This window comes from Dermacentor andersoni, chromosome 2 (genome assembly GCF_023375885.2).
Source record: "Dermacentor andersoni chromosome 2, qqDerAnde1_hic_scaffold, whole genome shotgun sequence".
In the NCBI taxonomy this organism is placed as follows: domain Eukaryota; kingdom Metazoa; phylum Arthropoda; class Arachnida; order Ixodida; family Ixodidae; genus Dermacentor; species Dermacentor andersoni.
The window spans coordinates 125,074,445-125,090,853 of NC_092815.1; the positions used below are offsets into that span (position 1 = coordinate 125,074,445).

The 16,409-nt window shown below is 41.8% G+C and overlaps 1 protein-coding gene across 9 annotated transcripts in view; it reads left to right on the forward strand.

Moving 5' to 3' along the window:
* LOC126541179 (uncharacterized) overlaps positions 1–16,409 on the forward strand; it is a 283,735-nt gene that overhangs the window by 253,418 nt on the left and 13,908 nt on the right. For 8 of the 9 annotated variants that reach the window (XM_050187864.3, XM_072286532.1, XM_055076519.2 and 5 more), the window contains 4 exons: positions 650–988; positions 4,974–5,180; positions 9,056–9,220; positions 13,099–13,233. In XM_050187864.3, coding sequence (XP_050043821.3) covers positions 650–988; positions 4,974–5,180; positions 9,056–9,220; positions 13,099–13,233 — 846 coding nt within the window. The remainder of the gene's footprint in view (positions 1–649; positions 989–4,973; positions 5,181–9,055; positions 9,221–13,098; positions 13,234–16,409) is intronic. The other variant, XM_072286534.1, reaches the window with a different exon arrangement.

A 16,409-nucleotide genomic window follows, 5' to 3' on the forward strand; every position in this document is an offset into this window, starting at 1 on the left:
CCCTTTAACCCCCAACCACAAGGAACAAACTTCAGACGAATTTGTGGCACTCAATGCACTCAATGAATTTCATTGTTGGCTCTCAACAAGATGCCCCTTGCTTTGGCATATTTCAAGCATCGCGCGACAGCTCTTGTCATGCCTCCACAAAATAAATAAGCACATATTTGCTGATTATACCATACAACATCGCACTGTTTACAATGACTGGGGCACACAAGTTTGCCAAGAAAAAGCACTCGCTTCTTTAGTAGCCAGATGGGCAAGGCCAAGTGCCTCGCAGGTAGCAACACCAGAAGCTTAGTGAATGCCCTCTGAATTCACTTACATGGCGGCGCATCCTGCCATCTTGGCGACTACAGTTTCTGTTATCCATGCTTGTCTCTTGCTTTCAGCTCTGTTGTTAGCGCTTGAATCTGGCATGGTCAGACTTGGTAGGTGAGCGAGCATCAACCGGCATCGCATTGTTCTTGACACCGCCTGCAGATGCCAAGTGACGCCAGCCGGTGCCAATGTTGAAAATCCGTTGAAAATTTGTTCCTTGTGGTTGGGCCTTTAGAGGAAGCTACTTGCCCATCCTTTACGTTGGTCTGCATGCTTGTAGCCTTCAAAGCACGGTGTTTATCACTCCTTGTGCATGTGGCCACAGGTGCGTTCCCTGGAGGAGAAGGTGGAGAGTCGCATCCGCCAGGTGCAGGATGCGCATGGCTCGCTGCGGCAGCTGGTGCAGGCACTGAGCCCAGTGGGGGGTTCCCGCGATGGAGCCCTGTCGGGCACCAGCGAGGACTCTTCATCCCTGTCAGCAGGAGGCGTGCAGACCCTGTCGGTTGACGACATACGGGACGGCCTGTCGCCCAGCGCCCTGCAGTGGGACGAGCTGCGCGGCCTGGAGGAGAAGGTGGATGCCCTGGTGGCCACCGTGGGCGACACTTTCCAGGAGAATGCCCAGCTACGCAGGGTCCTCAAGGCGACCAAAAAGGACAAAGAGGCAAGTTGTCACTTGAATGTCTGCAATACTGTCATGCGTCTCAGTATCGCTGAAATGGCGCAGTCATTGCCACGTCTATCCCCAGTCATTCTGTTTGCTCTTCGTTCCCACTCGTAGGATGAGGCATACATGCAGCTGCAGCAGCTTGTTAAACCCTGAAGAGGAAGCTTTGGTTCAGGTCTAAATGCTGAGAAACAGAGAAATCATTTTTCTCAGCAACCAGTGCACACAATTTGATGAGGTTTGTTGCAATTAAAATGCAAAATTTGAATCTAGCAACTGTAGGAAAGGAACTTAGAATCATTCCATATCTATATATATGTATATATTTTCGAAAAATTCTTGAAGATTGCCAGATTTAAAAGAAAAACTTTGGTATCAACTTTGCAGCCCTATAATTCAGCAACAACAAAAATGTAATATTTCTGTATACTGCGCCTAATAATATGTCTAAAGGGGACAAAATTTGTCTATTGTACACTGCTCGAAAATGTGCCACAGACTTGGGATTAGGACTTATGCAAAATCTTCATAAACATTGTAACAATTTAATGAGAGCTGTACATTCACATATCAGATTTGTTCAATTGAGATGCTCTAACAGATGCAGTTTATAGACCTGTGATATCTGTTTTTGATGAAGAGTTACACTTCTATAGACCTTGCACTTCTATTCTTTCCTTGTTTAGCCCATTTTTGACATTCTTGTTTAAATGTTCAAGGTTCTAAGTCAAATAAAAATATAGTTCAAATTAGCCCAGTGGTTGTTTCATAAAAGCATTTCTGCATTTTAGATGTATGTTTCATAAAGAAATCAGTTGGTCCCATGCTAAAGCTTCCTCCGAAAAGCTCTTTCTCTCTTTTCTCTCTTTTTTTTTTTTTGCTAAAGACACTACCATAGTCTCTCCTCTCTCTCTCTCTCTCTCTCTCTCTCTCTCTCTCTCTCTCTCTCTCTCTCTCTCTCTCTCTCTCTCTCAAGTGATATACTTTAATAATTTGTGGTTAAAACACAAATGCATCTGCATATGGTGCAAAAAATCTAATTAATTAAAGTAATTATGTATAAAATGTCTTCCACAAGAGGTGGGGTTCTCATGAGTCAAAAAGGGACAGTACCTCATGGTAGGCTGAAGGTGATCAAGATCTCTTTAGCTGTTAACTCGACATGGCCGAAGAGAATGTCCAAAGTTATCCTATTGCTGAATTAATAATTGGCCAAATGTCTATTGTGTTAGCCTATCTGTGTTCAGCAAGTAATCATTTTTTACTCTTTCTAGTGTAATTATGCGGTTTTACATTTTCTTGTCTTTTTATTTTCACAAAAATGTGCCAGGAAGCAATTTTTTTCTTTTGCAATTTTTTTTTAATCATGCTTAGTTTGCGCACTGTGTAAGGAATTTACTCGGAAATGTCTATGAAATTCCTGTAGTGTTCAGTTAGTTTCAGAACAAAATTTCCATTTCTTGCCAATGGTCTGTACCAGTGGTAAAGCAGTCAGTATATGGCTATGTATAGTTTTTGTTTCTTTTGCTGTTTTCTAGTTTTAATCATTGTAAAAATCTTTTGCTATGAATTTAATTTTTTCTATTTGTCTGTATACTTCTTGCTTGGTCTTACATGCTAATAGTACATTAGAGACTGCAAGATTTTGCAAATGTATTCATTTTATTATCCTAGAGACATGAAGCCAGGTTTCTGTATGCTTAGCAGCTGATGATAGCTAATTCCTTCTGCCAGCTCTTCTAAACACAATCTTGTGCAACAAATTATCTGAATTGAGCCTCAAGCAGTGGTCGCATTCCCTTACAGAGCCCAGTATGAAGAGTCCTTTCAGATTTCTTCCGGTTGCTATGGTTATATTCACGGCTGGCTCTCTTAGCAACGCCCCTAGCAACCGTTTGTTATTCTTTCTGCTTGCTGGTGTCCCGGATGGGCTTTGTGTGAGCTTTGCTCCTATTTATTTTTTCTTTTGTTTCATTTTGATGTTGTCTTGGTTTTATTACTTGGCTTGACTCTGGCTAGAGATCTTTTCTTAATGCAAATTGTCTTTATTTTGCTGTGCACCCATGTGAAATCACAAATGGAATTTCCTTTTTTTTTTTTATTGCTCTACGATTATTTTTATTGCTGAGCATCATTACTGTAATAAAAAGGTAAATGCCATGTGCACGTTAGGATAAGCCTAAAGTTGGTGGCTTCAGAAGAGGCAAAATCTGCACTGTGCTTCCAAGGCTTAAAGTTCCACAGCAGCAGCACTTCATGTCAACATTTGTTGAAATTAGAAGCATTACCACTACCGTTTAGCACACCTGGTCATCGTCAGAATCTCTGTAACTCATGCAAAGGTGAACTTTTTTTGTGTGTGTGCCTACAACTATTTTTATTTACTCAGCTTGAAACATAACACTGCTGTTCAGGGGTTTATTGTTCAGTAGGTATAATGTCATAGATATACTGAACATTTAACAGTCCTCATTGTCATTAGTTATAATGTCGTAAATATACTGAACATTTGATAGCCCTCATAATTATTGTGAGGAAAAATATTGTTGAATGACCCTTGGGGAAGGGCACAGTCATTTATGTGACCATTTACTTAGTGCTCCGATGGCATTTTCCATCTGGTTAAGGTTATCACATTGATGCAGCTCCTAAGAAGGCGCTTCGAGCACAGGCATACCATGTAAGGGTCTGCCAGCAGTGGTGTGCGATTGGTTTGTGCCCTGTCCTGTGAAGTGTTCAATGGTTCGGACCTATGTGCTAAAGGCATGTTTGTTTGGTTGAAGCAGGATTTCCCCTAATGTGCTTGACACATCATTTCTATGCGAGCTACTGAGTGGAGTTCTATAAGTGCCAAAACCATGAACTGATTATCAGGCACGCTCTAGGGGAGGACACTGGACTAATTTTGACCATCTGGGATTCTTTAAGATGCACGTGTATATAAGTACATGAGCATTGTTTGCATTTCTGGTTGTGTTGCTTGCGTGCTGCTGTGCAGCAATCGCAGCTCTCAAACAGCAGAATCATGCAGTGCAGTCTTTAATTGCATCGATATTTCTTTCTGTAGAATTCAATATATGTTTCTTTCTGTTATATTTGAACAAAAATGAATATTCAACAATTTTGACTATTGCAATTTTGATTAAGTAGCAAATATTGTCTGATTCGTATACAAAATTTTGAATATTTAGATTTTTCCATGGTAGCACAGTGGACGTCAGCTGCGGTAATGTTTACTCGCTTACACCATAATTTAACACTTGCATTTTCTCCACAATACTATACATGGCAATACTGAATCTTCCGCAGTGCTTGACGTTTTCAACATGCACAACACCAACTCATTGTCGTAAATACTCGTTTCACTCCCTCTGATCACTTCGCAAGTCTACGCTATACCACTGGCAAGACTTGTGCGATTCCCTTTAGCAGCCTAACTCAACTACTTTTGTTGGTTAGAGCTTCACCAAGATCTGTTCCTCATGACTGCGTTCACCCCTTTCCATTTGAATTAATACAAAATTCTCATTTCATCACCGTAGCTATACGTGGTTTGTCAGGTAACTTATTATATGCTAGTGCACATCTTTCTCTTCTTTTGTGTTTTGTATTTATTTTTATGCTTACTTATCCTCAGCTTGTATTTTATTTTTACACAGTGCACATTTTTAAAAACACTAAGCGTTTGGCAGTTGGCCAGCTTCCGATTACATCACAAAGATGCACTGGCTCTGCAATCACATTTTGCGTGTAAAGAAAAAGAAGACAAGTTTACTGGCATGAATTTTCTTAAAAGGCGGGATTATTACACATGGCCGAGTTTCCAAAATTTACTTTGCAAAGGTAGTGGCTCAAAGCGATGAACAGCAAAGCAGAAGAGTGTCTACGTAGTGGTCTGCTCTTTGTGCCTGTACTATGCCTGTTTGTTTACAAACGTGCAATTTGTCTATTGGGAAAAAACACGTTGTTGCTTGTGGTGCAGGAACTTGAGCGTGAGAAGAGGGCTCTCCAGGAGCTGAACCAGCAGCAGCTGCTGCAGGTGTCTGCGCTGAAGGCGCACGTAGAGGACACCCGGCTGGGGCTCTCCCCATCGTGCAGCCAGGGAGGAGGCCCCGTGGGCCAGCAGCTGCGCCAGCTCCGGAAGGACCTGCTTCGCGAGAAAGAAGCCCGTGAGGTTGCCGAGCACAAGGTGCGAGCTCCTTTTGCCGCCAGCAACGCACGCTGCTGCGGCAGCTCCGCATGTTTACAGGGGACACGAGTTGATGCGGAGTGAACACTGAGAAACAACGAGAGAAGCAAATCGCAGATATAACTTTTACCTTGCTCGTGCACCATTGATGGATGAAGAAGAGCACACCCACAAAAACAGGGATAGAAGCAGAGACGACACCACAGTGCTGTGCTGTCCAGGGGGGGGTCTTTGTTTCTGTCCCCACTTTCATGCTTTCGCTGTCTTTCATTCTAAAAAAAAAAAACAGCAGGTTTCCTTTTTCTATGTGGCTGACTAACTGATCTTGCAACTCTTATCTTTGAAAGGTGCAGCTAAGCAAATAAAAACTAAAAGTCCTTCCCATAAAACTGCTACTGAAAGGACTTTCAATAGGACGTTCAGGTCTCTATTGCACTCAGTGCTGCTGATGTATGTCCTATTGCTCATCGGTCGTGCATGTTGGTGAACTTGTACGCACCTCAACTAAGCCATTGTGTTTACTGCAGCACGGTATTGTGGTGGCATCTCTACTCAATGACAACCTAAGAGTCATTACAAGCTGCACCCACAAAACCCTCTATGTCTCTGCACTCCAGAATGTAGTTCCAAAAAGACGTGAATACCGAAAGAAGTTCGTCTCCAACGAGACGTTACAGAAATGGCAGATCACCATTAATTCTCTTTAAAGTTAAATGGCAGCGTATCTTCCACTGCATTCTTAGGTTGTCACCGACCATAATAAGTAGAGGCCTTCCTACCCTTCGGCCTGTTGTTAATGTATGAATATACGAGGAACTTTCATGAATCTTAAGGTACTTTGCCTTTAAAGCTTTTCTTTTGTTAATTCTTTAAATGCTTTCAATTCTAGCATGGTCTTTAGTAATGTGTTTATTGATGCTAGCAAGCTTTTTAAACATTATCTTGTGTCTGTTGGCGACTTGACAACACTGATATCTTGCTTGAGTGCCACACTTGTGTCCTCTTTTGTGTAATGATTTAATTTGCACTGGTACTTGCCTGGGTTGTTCAGTGGAAATAAGAAACTTGTCATTAACAAATCTGGCACATTTGTTAAGAAGTCGTGGCCAGAAGTTGTCGCAGCAGGCCAATTCTTCAAGAAAATAGTTGTGTTGGCCTGCCTAGCTGGCAGCACTGTTTCTAAAGCCCACATTCATAGGTTGCAGTTGTTTGCCAACTGCTTGGCAAGCTTTGTGAGAAAAATATTTGTGAGCAAAATAGGTGGTGATGTGAAGCTTTCACAGCAGTCTAAGTACAATTAAACCTTGATATAATGAAGTCGGTAAAATCTGCACTTCACATGGTTATATTAGAATTTCATTATATTGAAATTCGACCTTTTAGGTAAATAAGTACAGTCACCGGCCAATTCTTCTTTTAAGGAAGGAGCCATGGAAATTTCGTAATTATTGGGCAGTCTGAGAAAAATAATTTCAAACAGAAAAAGAATCATTTTGTTGAATTTGACAGTCAGTTATCAAAGATGCCGTGTCAACGGTATCTTCACATCGGTGGCACAAAGTGAAACCTGCAAAGCTTTTGCATCCGCTCCGCTGCCACAGCTGATAGTGTTGCCCGCAGTGGGACCACATACCACGCAGTCAGACCAATGCAGCATCAAAACCCATCAGATGCCACAAAGAAAAGTTCACTTTAATATCACATGAAAGCGAGGTGGTAGGTTACAACCTATTGATCATGTTTGTTGTAGATATGTGACATTTCGCACGTGTGTCATGTCAGAGAAACCGAGCAATATCCGGTACGGTGTCTGACAGTTCGATAGCCATTATAAATTTTTTTTTTCTAGTATTGGTTCTACGAGTAGAAAGTCGCAGTTCCACCCAAAAGGCAAAGCATTGATAGCAGTATCAAAGTGTTAAGCAACTGCACGAAGTAAAGGTCGTAGTACCGGTCGCATAAATTGCAACGAGCAGTCTCTTACTAACTAAATTAGCAAGCATGGTGTCGCGTGCTCACAGGTAAACCTGAGCAGATGTCACTCGATGACCTTGAGCACTTACCCGCCGTGGTTGCTCAGTGGCTATGGTGTTAGGCTGCTGAGCACGAGGTCGCGGGATCGAATCCCGGCCACGGCGGCCGCATTTCGATGGGGGCGAAATGCGAAAACACCCGTGTACTTAGATTTAGGTGCACGTTAAAGAACCCCAGGTGGTCGAAATTTCCGGAGTCCTCCACTACGGCGTGCCTCATAATCAGAAAGTGGTTTTGGCACGTAAAACCCCATAATTTAATTTTTGACCTTGAGCACTTGCTCTTACGATGCTGGTATGATAAAGAGTGCAGGTGGAGGGGAGAGAACTTATGCCACTTCAACGTGTCTCCAAAACTCAGCGCTGCCTCCAGCAGCATTAGGCACACGTAGCCACCTGTCGTCTTGGCTCGCCCTTCCTTTGATTAAATATTGCTAGCTTTAATGAGCAGTGCTTTGCACCTGGCACGTGAGGCATTTTAGAATGGAATGTCTTTATTGGGAAGAGCCTTTTGTGGGGAGCACCACCACAAGACAGATTAATGGACAAGTGATCAACCACTTACCACAAAGTTAGCTTTTTTTAAAGTGATTTCTGAAAAAAAATGCTCTATCAGTCTGAACTGATTATTTTTTTCTTTCTTTAGTATTCCTTTAATAAGCAATGTGCTGAGTTGGAACATTGCACTTTAAGCCAGGGTATCCTTTTGCAGCATTGAAAACAAAGTACTGGGCCACATTTGTAAAGGGGGTTGATCTACAAGTCCCTGTGCTTGATGACAGCTAAGATACCATGGTTTGAGGCTGCCACACCACGGAAATGGATTAAACAGATTACGTGTGCTGTATTTATTCGAATATAAGAAAAGGTTTCTTCCAAGAATTCTTTGCCTCAAAGTCACCCCTAGCCTTATATTGCGAATATTGCCTTATAGTGTGGCTTCGGGGCAGCATGAATTTCACCTTACAATGTGGCTTTATGGCAGCGCTCGCTGCAATGCCGCGAAGCCACACCTAAATGCAAAATTCGCATATGACCTGCACTTTGCATTGAAGCTCTGTTCCCCTCCTTTCCATGTTTTGTTTTGGCTGTGTTATTCAGCATTTCAGGCAGTTCCCACCGAGCCTCAATAATATGTCGAATACTCTATATCATCTAATATTAGTGTGCCTACTTAAACTTTTTTCTTGTGTCCTCCAACCACACCCTTGCCTTATAATTGAATAAATGCGGCAGGTGGTGGTTATTTTTGTTTTGCTCTAATGGCATCCTCAAGTGCTTCACGCACCTGGTACATGTTGCCTGATTGCAAACGCTGACCAATTTCCGCTTTCTTGTCTTCGCCGTGGTAGAAACAATTGTGTCAACATGCACTCTGCTCTGAACGTGGTGAAAATAGAGCGAATGATCCCTTTATTATGCCATATTTCTTGTATAAGAATGTTTGAGGTGGTCAAGGTTGTTCTATTCAGAAACTTACATTTGCTCATTTGTAATGCCATGCAGTGTGTGTGGTGCGTGCATGTGTGTATGGCATGTTTGGAGGATGGATGGGTGTGCTTGTACACGTCTGTGTGTGTGTGTTATAATTAGAAAACAACCATGTTCAATGCCAATAGTGCAGTCACTTTTGGCTCAGTGAAATGAATGCGCCATTTTCTTGATTGCACACTGCTTCTTCTCTATTTCTTTTTATTCACAGTTTTGTTTCCTTTGCCCTTACGCACACATTCTGTTGTTTCTTCCTCCTCTTCTGTTGGTGACTTGACCCTCTTCCCCTGTCACACCTACAACTTCCACTCTGACATTGGTGGTGGTGTTGATGGTGGTTGGGATGGGCAGTTGCAGCTGAGCACGGAGCAGGTGACCAGCCTTCGGGGCCAGCTGAACCAGCAGCGCGAGCTAGTCGCCAAACAGCGAGAACGACACAGGCCGTCTCAGCACGCAGGCACGCTCACCCGAGACCTTGAGGCCAACCGCTCCCCTCCTACCCCGCACTTTGCAAAGGTGGCTGTCTGATCTGTGCACCTTTTCTTCAATTGCTTGCTTCCGTTTGCTTGGGCACTCATTTTTTCTTGGCTCAGTCACTTTACACTAAATTCCCACTTGCTTCATTTCTTTTGCTGCATGCTACGTGCTGCTTAACCACTGACTACATTGTCGGAAAAGGGAGCCAAATTCCAAGCCTCTCTTTTCTGAGGGAAGTGAACTCCCTTGAAAACGAAGAGGCCTTAGAAAACTATCTGTCTTGTGATAAGTGGGGGCTGAACAAAAGATCAGTGAATCTGTGAAGTGTGTACACAGGCACAACTAACATCCTTTTTTTACACAGGAAGGTTTTAGGTGTTTTTTATTTGGTGAAGTTATCAATTTAAGCATAGTTCTCAACTCCCATCAACTTCGTTAAATCAAGATTTAACTGTATTGCCTAGCACACTAGTGAAATTTAGTGAAAACTTAAAAATTCAGTGTTGTTTAGAGTCTCCTTAAAAAACAGCTCATGTGTACTCAATTGTGAAGAAACATTCATTTTGGTAGCTATGTGGGAAAGAATAATAAATTTATGGGTAACAGTTAACGTTGCATGTCATGCATCCACTTTACCTACCATATTTCCTCGAATATAAGGCACTTGTTTATGTCTCTATGTGTGAAATTAGCTGCTTGAAAAATTTCCATATTTTGTTCAGAACCAAGCTCCAAATACACCTTTTTTTTATTATTCATTTTCATACATTGTAGTTTAAACCAACAACTGCGGTGGCATTACATCAGCTCACATTTTGCAATCAAACATCATTATAACAGTCACATCTGGCACGAAAGTAACTTTGTTATGTCCAATATTCGTTATAAACGTATATAGTCGATCTGACTCCGATAAATTCCATTTTTTTTTTTTTTTCATTCGTTCTCAACCAAAGGTCCCAGCTAACACCCATGCGTTTCTATTGGCACAAACCTTTGATATCTTGATCCTAAGATTGGCCTTTGCCAGATAGTTCGAACTTGATCAGTCACACACAATAATGACCTGTTTAGTGGCAGCGTCTGTCTCGGCAGAGCTTAAGGAACAGTGAATTCAGTGAACAAATGTCACCTGTCGAAAATGCCTATTTTCGGTCTGGCCTAAGAAGATTTTCAAGCAGTAACTATAGCTCACAATGTCTGATTACGGTATTTACCCAATTCTAAGGCGCGCCTTATCTTCAAGAAAATTATGCGTTAAATTGCACGTGTGGTGCACTCAGACGTGAAACTAAAACTGCCTTCCTGGCATTAATATGCTTTACCGCATAACATGGTTTATTGCGGCAAAGCTGACTTATAGAAAACCGCACGCCAACACTAATTTAAAAATACCGGCCGCCTTTGTGCAATGCCACTGTACAATGCCACTGTGCTCAGTACTCATGCCGGTTTGGAGCGTGTGTTTGACATAGCCATGGAATTTATGTCGATTGCAGCATATCTATAGATTCGAAGCATCTATTCTTGCATGCTGGTTGTATGGCCATTGCCCATTTTTCTTGCTTAGAAACCGGATGCGTGTTAGATTTCGACTTTGTTTATGAGCTTTAATGTCATTTCTTTATTAGTTTTCCACTTTGGACACATAGAAAGCGGACACGCATTTGATTCGGGGAAGTGTTAAAATCTGGCAAATATTGCCGCATGAATCAGCGTTGTGTTTTGTCATTCTTTCTGCATCTCGTTTAATTTGACCCGCCGGATAATTAGGTCAGTTCCGTCAGTCTATTCAGAGTCGAATTAATGGAAGTCAACTGTGTATTTGCTACATGCCACTACTGGCAAGAATAGTTTCAGATTTATTTCATTATATTCTATAGTTCTTCATATCCATGTTCACTATATTGAGGTTCGAGTGTGCTAATCATATTTTTCTATTTCCTGAATTGTCAGGAGTGCCTCCTCAAATGATATTTGACTGCGTTAATTTATGCGACAGTATTCCAAACAGATATTTCATATGGCATTTCATATTAAGAAACAACTCGAAGCAGACAGGAAATAGACACAGTGCTTGTCAGCATCTACTTCTTTGCATACATACAGCAAGACCTAGTTAACTTGGCCCTTGTTGATTCGGAAAATCTGATAATTTGGATTTGTCCTCTAATCTCGACTGGCATATGCGTTATTCAGTGACATCAAAGTCTCATTAATTCAGGTGTATTCGACTGCACACCGGTTAATTCGGACAGCCCTTTTATTGTGGCAAACATGAAGTGTCACAAATGTGGCAGTGGCAATAAGCAAACTGTTACCTATTATCGTCTCCTTGGCAGCAAAAGAATGTGTACTGTACAGTCAAACCTTAATATAACAAACATATATTTAACAGATTACCGGATATATTGAAGGAAATATCCAGTTCCCTCTCACCAATGTTAGCATGTAACAAATATATGCTTCTAATGAATATCGGATAAACCGAAACTCTTTTTGCGTCAGAATCAACATTGTGAAAACAATGTTCAATCGTAGTGCAGTATATATTAAAAGAAAGAGCAGCTAAGAGCGTTTTAAACGAAGTTTAAAGTGCTCACCTAATTAATAAGAACTTACATTTGTGCTTATTTCTCTTGTGAAACAACCCCTTTATGTTAGGACAAATTATATTCTCGGTATTGAAGTACAGACACAGACCGAGACGGGGCAAGCACATATGCTGTCTTGGTCTCTCTGTCTTTGTTCACGCTTCATTACGATGAATGTCTGCAAACTAGCCCAGCTGTCCCCCGTTCTGCTTTTTAAATTATATATTCAGAGATACTATCTAGGCAAGGAATAACTAAATATCTGTCTTGCACTTTGTTTGAAGCCTCCATGTAAGAGTTTACATTATCTCTTTTATCACTGAGCATTATCATTTAATGAGAATTTAAGAAAGTTAAGAAAGAAGTAATGTTCGTAATTCCTTGTTTGTCTTAAAAGGTCTGTCAGGTGCAGGTTGCAGAATTGCAATGTGTGTTGTTGTTGCATAATTACAGTTGTAAATCTGGAACCTCAATTGGTGAAAATTTGGCTTGATTGTTTAAGGAAAACATTGGGAGAAAACTGTCGAAAGCTGGTTGCCAACCATGATTATGCTGTGGTAGTTGCATTGGGCATTTGTGTCTTTTGGCTGATGCACCGATTCCACAGAAGAAAGATGCCACAGGTTACCACAGCACGAAGGTTTGACAGAATGGTGAACCATTGCATCACTGGAGCATGCAAACAGCCCTAGTGAAGCACATTAAAACCTGCTAGACGAGTGAACAAAGAAGGGCCAGTAGTTGTGGTAGCCTTTAGTTTGTTTCTTATTACTGGTGATTGTTACACATCTAAATAAATATGCTAGTCCAGTCCTTTCTGTAGACTATGGCACATTCAAGAAGGATAAGGGCAAACAAAGTGCTGGTCATCCAACCTTTGTCTCTGTCACTTCGTAGGTCTTCATCCTTTCGATTCTGGAATATGTCAAGCAAAACTAATGGGTTACTAGCACACCCAGTAATATGCTCTCACTGTAATCCAGCCCATCTAAAAATTTGACCATGCAACAAGACTTGAAAAAAAGAATTTATGTCAAATTACTGTTACCCTCCTGTGCGGTCATCTTTTGCCTGTTCAAAGGGGTTTCTCAAGCTATAGAAATGTCGGAAATGTCATACTACTATTTCTAGAGCAAAACAGCATCAACACCAAAAAAGCCCAAAAAACTGTGACGAGCAGCGAGAGGTGTTAAATTTAACGACCAAACTAACGCACATGAGCCTGAATCCAGTTGTAGTAAGCAGAACTGGCCACACCAGCGACAGCAATGATGTTGAATCGTACCGAGCCTGGGATGTTTTCATGCGGATGTTTGCACACAGCTGCAGAAGCTTACGAGCACACGAGGAACCATGACTCAGCTGAGTCTGCAGCAGCTGCTGGAACTGGAGGCCGCTCAGCAGAGGGTCCGGACCCTGGAGCACACGGCCGAGCTTGAGGCAGCGTGCAGCACCAAGGTGAGAATGTGGCAGTACATGTGCGATTGTTAAGTTACACTAAAATAAGGTAACGTTTGCCAAGTTTCTAATGTCACGTAGGATGCGCAAGTTGAGCTCTAGTAGTAGAAGTAGTGGCGCCTCCACCTGCTCCATCACTCGTATGTCCCTACACCTCATTCCTATTGGTTGGATGATACCAATTTTTGCACATGCCTTCGTTCTTGCAGTTGCCTGTGATACTAATAGGTAGCATAAAGCAGGGGCTGTGTAGGTCATCCAACTTTCATCATAATGAATTACTTTGTTTGCATATATTAGCACAGGACCTCAATACCTTGCACTTTTTCTAAGGTCTTGACACCATTCCGACACACTGGCAGTAAGTTCAGTGACAGGAAGTGTTCTGCGCTTCCACAATACCATCGCCTCATGTTCACCTACAGCTCATCACACCTGAAGTGTTTGTGCGTGCAAAAAGGAAGTTAGGAGGACGACTGGTTGATATGTTATTCATTTGCATATTTTACGTGATCATTGGGCGCGAGCCTATCTTGCAGCGATACTTCGCATGGTGCCCTTTTGGCATAAGCTTACTAATTGTTCAGGCTGCAATGGCTGTAGCAATGGAACAGCATTGGTTGATCATGCACAACTGCAATTTTTTTTTTATAGTACCAAGTTTTAAATTTCCCATCCAGGTAAGGATAGTTGCATTCCTTCTGCATGCCGCAGTGACCGGTCCAGTAATAATGTGCGCAAGCTCAGCAGTCCCCAGTTTTTTCTCTCAAGATCGGCAGCCAGTATCGCATTCCAGTAAAGCCCTCTAAATAGAGTGGGGACCTCATTGATGCGTTCCACTTTGTTACGTTTTCCTGGCTCTCACACTAGTGGCTATGGCATTGTGCTGTTGAACACAAGCTTATCAGTGCAACACAGGTTGATCTCGGCCATGGTGGCTGCACTTCGATGGAGGTTAAACGCAAAAACACCTCGTATGCTGTGCTTTGGGTGCCTGTTAAAGATGCCCAGGTGGTCAAAATTAATCCGGAGCCCTCCACTACGTGTGGTATCCCTTGTCGTAATTCACTGTGAAGTTTCGAGACATGAAACACTCCAGCACAGTATCTTTATCTCTTTCTTTACATGCAGCATCATTTCCGCAATAATTGATACTGGCACTACTTTAAAGACTGCCCACTTAAATTATACATTCGTTTTATGGCTTGTTACACTTTGTCCTTGCGGAAATTTTGCGAATTCACAAAATAGTTTGCCAGTTCTTGCAGATCTGTGACTTTAATTTTGCAGAATCTGTGCAAGAAAAATATGCCAATATGAGAGATGGATAAACAGTGCATCGCACACCCTGGAACATCGCTTTGTGTGTTGCATTGAGAAGTAGCATTTCTTTCAGGTGGTCATGGTCATATGTATGTATCAATGTAGTCTTTACTTTCATAAAATTCAACATTCATTGAAAGAATAGTTCTTGCATCACTTATTCAGCACCCATGGCATATGTATATTCATGTTATGTTGAAGTAAGAAAGGGGCACCCTTCAGTGACTTAAAAGTCACAGGAATCGTGTTGATCATGCTTAAAGACTGGAAAAAGTGAGATCTTTGAAATAATTTCAGTAACTTGCTTCAACGATTGATCATCTGGGAATGTGCACATTCTTCTTGTTTGTAATGTCTGCATGCAGTGGCTTGCTTCAGCTTCTTGAAGCACGTGTTATGCTTCCTCGCCCAACCTTAACCCCCCCTCCCCCGCCTACCGGCTAAATTGGGCGCAGATGAGGGGCTTAGGGCCAGCAGCCCCAAAATAGCTCACCTTGCATCAGTCTGGCCCATGGTTGCCTTTCACGCTCCCGACTGCTATCTGTTGTGTGTCTGAGCCAACACGTGGATGTCTCTTGGAAACCTCTCAGTTTGCCGGGTTTTAACACCGTAAGAAACACATTAAATAAGGTAGCATTAGCACACTGGATATTCATGTGCTAGACAGTCAGGGAATGGAGAAATATGTTTTGTGATTGGATGGAAGTGTTTCGAGGGCAGCGCAGAAAATCAAGACACAAGGTCAGGCCTGCATCTGCCGTTTGTCCCTTTCCTCTGTCTCTGTTTTTGCATATGTGGCCTTTTATTCTTTTGTTTTTGTTGTTTTGTTAGTATTTATTGTTTCATGTCTGGTTAAGGTTGTCTAGATAAAAATGGAGTTGGGAAGAAGTTGTGAGAGGGAAATTTCTGCGACATTTTTTTAGAAGGGGAGAAAGGCAAATGTTTAATTTTATAGTTGGTAGCAGTCTTTTGAAAGCGCTTGCCTGTCGTGACGTAGATTAATGTTCTTGGAGAGTGGCTTCTGTGCCTCATGTTTACTTTTATGTTTGTGTAGTTATGATAAAGTCCTGCTTTCTTTGCTGTCAGCGAGTAGTAGGCTTTATTTTTCTTTAATTTTCTTTAGTTATTGTTACATGCTTATTTTTGCTGTTTTACATTACAATCTGCTGTTTACTTCAGAGCTTTGCTTTGACAGGTTTTGTGGCATAGACCAATTTTCATGCATTCTAGTATGAATCTTAAGAGATGGACATTTAATGCGAAAAATCATTAGGACATATCTCTGTGGCTTTTCTTCATTTGTATGGCCAGGTAACTTCACTTGCTGCCTCGGTAATAATTCTAATGATCATAATAATAATGATAATGCAATCAAGTGCCTTTATAACAAAGTGCATGACACCTCCAGTATTCTTCGTTATACTGGCCACTTTGTTGTAAAGGTTCACCGCACCACTCTTAGTATGGCAGGCTAAGCACATTCAGCAAAAAAAACACGTTTATTTAACATGAATTTAAAAGATACTTATTGAAAGACGTCGCTCATTTTCTTCTGCACACTTCATCCAATAGACTGTGCGACTGTGGCCACTCGCGACACCACTGAAAATGTGAAATTTTTCTCAAGTGAGAACTGTCAACGCTTTGATGTTCCTATGCTACTTGCATTCATCGCAACAATCACAAGCCATTGCGACGAACGCTTCTCCTAATTTGCTGAAGAACAAAAAGAAGAAAGGGCTATGAACCATTTGTGCCCAGTTTGGCCAGCCACTATGCATATGAATGCGGACGTGCAACATACAGGTGTGCTCATTGCAGTGAGGAAAGTACTGGCAAGCGCTTGCTGAAGT